The following is a 9,990-nucleotide window of genomic DNA, read 5'->3' as shown; positions in this document are numbered from 1 at the left end:
GACGTGTGCACTGTGCTGTCTCTCCAAGCTTCTTGGATATATTGGTTCATTGGTTTCTCCAAATTTGAAAACTTGCTGGTTCTTTTTCCTTCAGATATATTTTCAATCACTACCTGCCCACACCTCCTCTGCCTCAGTTGCTCTGATGACCCATCTTTAGGGGGAATGAAGCTGTCCTTCCTGCACTGAGTCTTTATTCAATTATTCCAGCTATTTAGCTCTGTGATTCAATTTGATTCATATTGCTGTGACATCAAAGTGACTAATCTCTTCATTTGCAAGATCTAATCTGCTATCAATTTCATCTCTGTATTTTAAATCTCAAAACATATGATTATCATTCAAGGAAGTTTTAAAAGATTTGCTCGTAAAAGTATATTTTACATGTGCTCTTATATATCAAGTAAATCATGTGCTCCAGCCACAGATTAAATATAGTTATAATAAATGTGTCCATATCCTCTGCCGATCCATGTCATGCAAAGCCTGCCTGCAGGGATGTGAGGAGGGAGCAGCCTGGGACCTCAGTTGTTGTAGCCTGGGTCAGACCTGCTCATGCTCTGTGACAAGCCCTGGGGGTGGAGGAGAGGGCAACAAGATGGGGACGGGGTTTGTGTCTCACTGCCCCATCTGCCTATGTCACTGTGAGCCTTAGCACTGTTGTCCCACACCTGACAGTAATAGTCAGCCTCATCCTCGGCCCTGGCCCCGCTGATGGTCAGGGTGGCCGTGTTCCCCGAGTTGGAGCCAGAGAATCGCTCAGGGATCCCTGAGGGCCGCTTGCTATCCTCATAAATAATCAGCACAGGGGCCTGGCCAGGCTTCTGCTGGTACCAATAAGCATATTTATCTCCTATGTTATTTCCCTCACAGGTGATGCTGGCTGTCTTTCCCAGGTTCACTGACACTGAAGGCAGCTGAGTCAACACATAGGAGGCCACAGAACCTGCAAGAGAGAAAATGAGAGGTGGGCTTTCAAACTGAGGTTTCATCTTTAGGAAGCCCTACCTACCTCAGCTGGATTGGGGTTTCAGGCTACTCTGGGCACCCAGGGAGCTGGCTCCCATCAGTCTCAGTCCCTGGGACCCCTACGCCTGGCTGGCCGATGGAGTCAGTGAGCAGATTGGGGGATTTCACCCTCCAGTCCCTCATCTTGGAGCAGGATCATGAGCATCCTGACCTCAACAGACAGTGGCTGCTGCTGAGCTGTCAGGACCAGGCTTGGGACAGTTCTGGGGGTGTGGGTGGCATGAGCCTGGGCTCCGCACCTGTGCAGTGAGCCAGGAATCCGAGGAGGAGAGGAGTCCAGGCCATGGTGGAGGTGCCCTGATTTGCTCCCTGAGGCCCTAGGCTGGGCACATGCCTTCCCAGGCCTCTCTTATCCCCTTACTGGAGGCACCTGCAGGTTATGCAAATCATCTGGGGCTCAGAGGCTACTGCTGAGGAGCTTTGTGGTTTCAGAGAAGGCTCAGCCACAGGGGACAGGGAAAGGTAGTGGTGTCTCTGCAGACCTAACATCAGCCCAGGGGATTAGGCTTCATCTGCTCATCCTCTATGTGGTTGTGAAATCTCCTCCTCAGATTTTTATCCAAATCTTGCTCCTGGGTAATCATAAGAGCCTTAGATCAGTGCACATTTCACCTAGAACCCTCCTTGTGACCAAACTTGAAGAAAATTCTTCATGTACTAAGCACACACTGACTTTTGAAGGACCTATTGAGATGCTGTACGTGATGTCCCAGGGAGAGCCACTAGGGCAGGTCATTGATTCTGTGGCTCAGTATCCCCAGTAGATCCCAGCACTCAGTTCCTGGGAGAGATGCAGTCCTGAGCAAGGTTAGACAGTGACTGGGTTTTAGCAGGAATGGGCTGGGCTGGAGAGGCATAACGTCCCAGACCTGTGCAGAGACAGTGGCAAATTCCTGAAGATACAGATCTAAGGGACACTGACGCAGAATTTTATGCTGATGATGAAGGTGACAGTGTAGAAAGAGTGTAGCTTTTCCTTTATATCTCAGGTGGTGGTGATGAACCCTCTGTCCTGTCAGAACCCCTGGTGCCTAGACAGTCCATGTGCAGGCGTCTTTGGCAGGTGATCTCTGCTGCTCCCTGGTGGCCGCTCCACATTGAAGCTGCAGGTGCAGGAAGACCTTCCTCCAGGTGAAGATTCTGAACCCACTGCTCACATGCTGATTCCCTGATCCATGGACTTTTGGCTCCATGGGAGGAATTGCTTTTCTCTAAGTAGTCCCTTTCAACCTCAAGATCATGCAGGTTCGGATCAGATTACTCATGAAAATATGAGCAGGCTCATTGAGAGGAGGAGAATGCAGGGCCCCTCTGCAGTTTGGATGGTGGGTGGTCATGCATGTGGTTTGGAGCTTGGACCTGGGGACACAGGACTCAAGGACCACCTATTACTGGTGCCAGCGGCTGGTGAAGGACCAAACTGGGGCAGAGGTGACTGTTGCTTCAAAGTCAGAGACAAGAGAACAGTCACTTAACAAACATTTATTCAGACCCACTTTGGTTTGGCAGACATTCCATCATGGAAATTAGTGTGAACAAGACACAGTCACTTTGTCAGAGTTTCCATCTCAGGCCTGGGGAAGCAGAGGGACATACCTGATTTGATTATATAGTATAGATTCTCCAACCTCATCTTTCTGCACCTTGTTTTTTTATATTCTTTCAAAAGTTACACAATTGCTGTCCCAGGTGTCACTTGGTCAGCATTGACTCTATGGTCCAGAGATGACCCATGGATGCATCATGTGTCTGAGGTTAGTCTGGGGAGACTTTTGGTCTTGTGAATAGAGAAACGGATTATATTTATGCAGTGGTCTTTCTCTTGTACCCGGGTGTGATAGCTGGAGCTGCAGCAGCCATTCTGAGTTATCTTGTCCACAAGGATGAAAAACAAAACCTCCAAGTAGTGATGGTGAGAGAGCAAGTGAGATATGGGACATCACAGAATTAATTAGCAACTAGAGAACCACCACTTGACATCAGACTTATTTCTGTGGGGAAAATTTTTGCCTGAATATTCATGCCTCTGATTGAGAGGAGTGTGCTTGCATTGAAAATTATTGACCACTTATGATAATGATTAACACAATGATCAATGAATAAAATAATGACAGATGAACATATGCAGTGTTGGGCTATGTGCAGAGAATGAAGTGAGATCAGACATAGGGACAGGCAGGTCATGTGTCGGGAGAGACTGGAGGGGCCTCTATGCAGTGGTAACAGTGGGGCTGCTGTCAGGATGGGAATCAGGGACCAGACCTGAAGTGTGTTTGGAGTCAGTGTCTGTGGAGCAGAATCTGGTTTGTCTGACGATGCAGGGACAGTGCGGAGCTCAGGTGGCTGTGATTCAAACCTTGGTTAGTTCCAAAGTGATGTTTTCTCATAAGTGAAAATCTCAGTGGCCAATGTGATGTGTTAGAATTCTCCTGTTGTGTGTTTCCAGAAGAGGTGAGTCACAAGAAGAGCCCTATGTGAACTTCCCTGCAAATTGAGTAGGAAGCAGGACCTCTTTGTAGGTGACAATCACTGTGACTTCTCTGTGGCTCACCCCTGTGTGTGTGTGTGCTGTATGACATTAAATTCTTGTCACACATCCCTTGATATCATATATTTATGCAATTAGGCAAGGAGTATACTTGCATATGTGCACATATATACTAAGTATGTCTGCTGTATGCATGCTTGTAGATATACATGTGTGTACATATATACACATATATTTACACTATACATACACACATTTTCTAGAGATTCTGAACTCTTAATTGTGTACCAAAGATGCAGTTGATGTGATCCTTGGATTTTTAGGAGGCACGTGATTCCATTATCGGCAATGATCAGATGGACGTCGTTACTGTAATGATTAGTGGGATCAAATCAATTGCAGACATATTTGACAGAGGACGTTAGGATCCATCAGCTAATGATGGTGTTCCTAGACCGAAATACAAGGGCAGATTACAAATTGTTTACATCTGTGTAAGTGGAAAACTCCATTAGGCAAACACTTTGTCTTGCTACTGAACCTTAGCAGAGACTGTACATTCCTTAATAGCTGCTGATTTACTTTGTGATCTGAACTGCCTGCCTGGGCTGAGTACCATCTGTCCAACCATTCCAGGGAACTCTGTATTCACAACAGCTGTCCATCATCAAATAGAAGAGGTAAATTTGATATCAGGCTTTGCTGGTCCTAAAGGCACAGGTGAATTGCATGAGGAAGAGGCCCAATGCCCATGACCCCAAACCCTGCTGAATTGCCTTCTCTCTGTCTCCCAACTATGGCCCAAAGTAAACAATCCTGTGACTAGCTGATAAAGAGCAATATACACTGGTTTATAGTGTATTATAGTGGTCCCAGTATGATGTGCAGCCAATTCTGATAGTTAACAATATTAGTCCAGCAGCCCTCATTTGGGACACTCCTGCATAACATGGGTAGAGAAAAAAATATTCAATAAGGTAATATTTGAGCAGATTACTTGGTTTATTTTGCCCGGATAGAGAGAAGGATAGAGGTGGGTTTCTACTAAGAAACTACATACTTACTACATAGGTTTTGACTCAGAGTTCAGTGGATGGCCAGAGACTTCAGGAAACACAATAAGAAAACTGGTGAAAGATATCTGAGGAAGTGATATGTGAATAGAACCCCCCAAATGAACACAGAGCTTGGTACTATTTGTGTTCCATGAAAATGTCTACCATAGAGTGTCCTCAAAAGGAAATGGTGTTAATAATCAGGTGGATAATATGACATGTCTGGGGACAGTGGTCAGCTTTCTTTCCTTTCTTTTTTTCTTCCTTCCTTCCTTCCTTCCTTCTTTCTTTCTTTCTTTCTTTCTTTCTTTCTTTCTTTCAATTTGCCAATCTATAGCATAACACCCAGTGCTCATCCCATCAAGTGCCCCCCTCCGTGCCCGTCACCCAGTCACCCCCACCTCCCGCCCACCTCCCTTTCCACCACCCCTTGTTCATTTCCCAGAGTTAGGAGTCTCTCATGTTCTGTCTCCCTCTCTGATATTTCCCACTCATTTTTTTCTCCTTTCCCCTTTATTCCCTTTCACTATTTTTATATTCCCCAAATGAATGAGACCATGTAATGTTTGTCCTTCTCCGATTGACTTATTTCACTCAGCATAATACCCTCCAGTTCCATCCATGTTGAAGCAAATGGTGGGTATTTGTCGTTTCTAATGGCTGAGTAATATTCCATTGTATACATAGACCACATCTTCTTTATCCATTCATCTTTCGATGGACAAGTGGTCAGCTTTCTTGTCCCTCCATCCTTGACCTTTGTCCACTGGGCTCCATGGCAAAGTAGCCACGTTGCAAGGTGGGAGGTTATTCATGGCATCATCACTATGGATCTCCACTTACTAAAGCTGAACTGAATATTGTCACTTCTGAGAACCCACCTGCCAATAGCAGAGACCAACCTTGAGTTCCCAGATTGAGATCATTCCTAGGTAATCAGCCAGGATCCTCGTGGCAGATTGATCCCATTAGACCTCTTCCATCATAGAAGGGATTGCTCTGTCCTTATTAGAACAGACCTAGATAAGGACCTGCTTTCTTTGACTTTAATGCTTCCTCCCAAACTATTTCCCTGAACTTACAGAATGCCTCACCCACTGTTCTAGTATTTCAAGGAGGCTTCTGTCCAAAGTAGATATTTCACATCAACTAATACGATGCAGTGTGCCCATGTCCATGGAATTGGTCAGTTCTACCATCTTCCCCACCATTCTGAAACAGCTGGATTGAATGAGTGGACTAATGGCTGATTGAAGACTCAGTTACTGTGCCTGGCACAGGACAACACCTTGTGGGGCATGGGCAACATTTTCCAGAAGGTGATATTTGCACTACATGTGTTTCCAACCTATGAGGCTGTGTCTCCCATAGTCCTCATTCATGGGTCCACAAATCTAATGGTGGAGATGGGAATGTCCACACTCACTGATTCAGAATCATGACTCTATCCCCATGACCCTAAACTCTGATACCACAGAGGTCTTAGTTCTAAAGGAGAACTGCTTTCCTCAGAAACACAGCAATGATACTATTCAACCAAAAGGTCAGAGAGCTCCTTGTCATTTTGAGCTTCTTGTGTATCCATGGATGACTCTCTGTCTGCAATTTCAGTGGTCTTCTATCCCCAATAAATACACTAGCCAGGGACACCTGGATGGCTCAGGGTTGAGTGCCTACTTTTGGCTTGGGTCGTGATCCCATGGTCCTGGGATCAAGTTCCGGATCAGGCTCCCCAGAGGGATTCTGCTTCTGCCTCTGCCTGTGTCTCTGCCTCTCTCTGTGTCTCTCATGAATAAGTGTTTTTTTAAAAATACACTAGCCAAATAATGTGACAGCCTCATTCTGCTTCCTGCATATACGCTCCCGATCTACAGGATGCAGAGCCTACTTGAAGAGCTGGGTTGGGAGGAAGGTCTGAGAATCTCAGATCTGGGGACCTAGCCTGGGCCTTCTGAATGCTTTGTACACAGTCCTCCTGGGGGTAAATAGATATTCAGCACAGGAGCTTGGCCCAGCTTCTGCTGCTGTCACTGGACATTTTCCCCTCCCACATTTTTCCCCACAGGTGATCCTGGCTGTCTGTCCCAGGGTCACTGACATGGAGTGGAGTTTTGTCAGTACCTAGGAGACATGTGAACCCAGGCACAGCACCTGTCAGTGAGGGAAGATACTGAGGAAGAAAGGGGTCAGACCATGGTGCAAGTGCCCCGATTCTGTTACCATAGCCTAAGGATGAACAATGTTCCTCCCAGGCCTCTTTTATCTCCTTGATAGAGACACCTTCTGATTATGGAAATCAGATTGGGCTCCAGGGCTGCTGCTGAAGACCCTTGAGGGTTCAGAGAATATTCAGCACCAAAGGACATAGAAAGTGGAGGGGCAGCCTGGACCCATAGCCTTGGGATGATATCTTAATCCTAGATTGTCCTACATTCACTCCTTTGCTGGCCTGGCCCCTGAGATTCAGAAGTGGATTGGGTATTAATTTTCTAAGCCCATTCTGGCAGTGACATTATCATGCTCCCAGAGGTGCAGGATGCTACATCAGATCACAGCTCATGGCCACAGATACCAAATAAAATTCATCCTCTAACAAGAGCACATGGCATTTCCATAACCATCATGGTGTTGTATGTGTCTGCTCTTGGTTGTGAGCTCTTGCAATGGGTCATAGGGACTGTGCCTCAGTATCCCCCTGTTCCAACCAGCCTCTGCACATGCCTCTGCAAGCAGTATTTTCCATGACAGAGAAGGAGAAGAAGCTTCAACAATTAGTAACTCTTCAAGGGAATGTCTATCAAATTTAAGTGTCTTCAGTTGTGGAGACACATGAAATAAACATCTTAATTGATAAGTTAATTTGGAAAAAGTTTATGATATGGAACATTATTGTATCACAGGCACAGGGAAAGGTAAGAACAGAGTCTTCCACAACCCTCTCCCTTGAGGGGGATAAGTGGATGGATAGGTGAGGGGGTAGGTGGGAGGACCTTCCAGGAAGGAGGAGCAACTGTATCTTGCAGCACTGGGGACTCTCAGCACAGAGGAGGGAGGGGGAAACGTGTGATCACAGAGAGGATGAGTGTTTGTGGACAGTGATCGCCCTTTAGTTCTGTTGAGGTAGGGAGGGCACGGGTTGGTGGTGAGAGGGAAAGCGCTTCTACCAGTGTTAGAGAAATAAGCAATGTCTGCAAGAGCAGGACCTGACACAGGTACCCTAAGAATTTGCACTTGAGAGTGAAGGATGAGTGTGCACAAATGAAAAATAAACCTTGCCTGTTAGAAACCCCGATGCCCAGGCCCTCCCCAGTTGCATGTGGCTTTACCACATGATCTCTGCTGTCTCCTGGTGGCCACTCTACATGGCTGCTGGAAGACCAGAGTTCTGCTTTGGTGAGGTATAGATTCATAGTTCATAGTTCAGGTCCAAATCCTCATCAGTGGACCTCTGCCAGAGTGAGGAATGAGCTTTGTATGCATGGCTTCTGCCTACGTCATGTTCTGGCTGATGGGCCCAGATTGGCCACGAACACATGCACAGGCTCATTTGGAGGAGGAAAGCACTGGTTTACCCGAGGCTTCCCAGCACCTGTCTGTGGGGTGTAGTAGGTCATGCAAGTGGTACTACAGCTTAACACTAAGGGTCACAGGACTCGGGATGGCTCTTATTGGTGCCAACTGTGGGTGCAGGGTTCCTGTGTGTGTGTGTGTGGGGGGGGGTGACCAAGGACTAAAGGCTCAAAGACAGAAACAGAAAACCTTCTGGCAAGCAGACATTTCTTCAGACCCACATTGGTCTGGCCCACCTTCCATTCTGGGAATGCTGCATGAACAGGACACAGTTCCTCTTGAACAGGGAACTCAGCTGCTGCTCCTGTGGTGGGAAGAGAAATACACAGGGAGCTGTGTGTGGGAGGAGCCCAGTCGGTGCTCCTGGGAAGCACGGTACAGGTGGTCAGAGGATTGGGAGAACAGGACCAGTTGAGGGACCTGGATTCCACCTCAGTTCAGGTCTAGGCTGGACCTTTCTCCTAAGGTGAGGGCTCTGGGCACAGAGGGATGTGTAAGGTGTGGGAAGAGGCCATTCCCAGGTAATTAGTCAGGTTCTGTTGGCAGGTGCTGGGAGCATGGAGGGCCCCCATTGTGAAGCTGCTGGGTGGAGACATGTTTGACACCAAGAGGAATCAGACAGGTCCTGAGTTCTCTCTAAGTCACCTGGGGGCTGAGATCCCTCAGGGAAGTGGTACTGTTCCCCCCATCCCTCTGATATGACTGCAGCCTCAGGGACTAAAGGGCACCATGAGCCTCCTGTGTCCCTGTCTGGGGTCCCAGTGGGTGATCTGTCACTGCTTTCTCCAACCCCCCACAGCCTGGCTGAGCTGAATAGGAATAGAAGGGAGGGGTGCACCGGACAGGGAGGGGAGGGGGGATGGAGAGCAGGTCCCAGGTCCGTGGAGAGGCAGATGGAGGAGCAGGAGCTGGAGGAGCATGGCAGCAGTGGTGAGGAAGGCTGCCCAGGCTGAGAGAGGAGGTGGGGCAACCTCAGCCAGAATGTTCCAGGTCCTGAGCTTCTTCCTCTCTGTTCTGCCAGCTGCCTATGGGGGGCACCGCTGCACCTGGCCACAGTGACACCTGCTACCTGGAAGGGAAAGTGGCAGCCCATTCATTGTCATGTTCATGAAAAAGTCAGTGATTAGTATCTTTCTATTATAATGCATTAGATAGACCTTTTCATGATCTTTTAGTCTGAAAGGTCCTTGGGAATATTATTTCAGTCCTAGAGGTTTCCCTAAAAAAATATAGGCTGCATCATAGTCTATCAGGTCAATAGCTACATTCCAGATTGAATAATCCAATTGTAGCTGTCCATGCTTTTTTGAGGAGGAAATTATTTTGTCCTGAGTTTCCTTATCCTCACTAAGATGTCAACTTGGCTATAAGCTAGAAATGGAAATAATGTGAACCTCTCCTTTACCTTCTTAATTTATTGCACATTTGTTGTTTTTACTTCATGTGAGTGTCCTAAAAAGCATTGTCAAAATCACACGCCAAAGAATCATGAATAGAAATTCAGCTTATAAACAACTTTATTCAAGTCTTGGAAAATGTGTCTACCCTCACAGTGACAGGTGAGGCTCAAACTTAGACATTTTCATCTGCAGGGTCAGAAATGATGTGGATGTGAGTCCATGTGGGTCACACCTCAGCTAAGCCCATGTGATCTTTCCCCGTGAACAACATGGCTCTGTCCTGCTCACACCTGTGGGAAATTCAATTTGATCACAGGCAGGAGATTCCTCCTTCTGGGAATGAAGAGCTGGGTTGTGTGTGGGCACAGGAAGACATCTGTCCCATATTTCTGTCATGGCTCTGGTGAGCTGGTAAGTGCTTCCTTTTCTCTCAATGCCAATTTCTCAC

General features: G+C 47.1%; 1 gene segment (V, D, J or C); it reads right to left on the bottom strand.

The window, feature by feature from the left end:
• Positions 1–509: 509 nt before the first annotated feature.
• On the bottom strand, positions 510–1,425 carry LOC140619078 (immunoglobulin lambda variable 3-1-like). The segment is given in 2 exon segments: positions 510–946; positions 1,269–1,425. Coding segments are annotated over 2 exon segments (468 nt in total).
• Between the last annotated feature and the right edge of the window lie 8,565 nt (positions 1,426–9,990).

Source organism: Canis lupus, chromosome 27, assembly GCF_048164855.1.
Source record: "Canis lupus baileyi chromosome 27, mCanLup2.hap1, whole genome shotgun sequence".
Lineage (NCBI taxonomy): Eukaryota > Metazoa > Chordata > Mammalia > Carnivora > Canidae > Canis > Canis lupus.
Note: the sequence above shows the minus strand (reverse complement) of the source record. Positions and strands in the feature narration are given on the sequence as shown.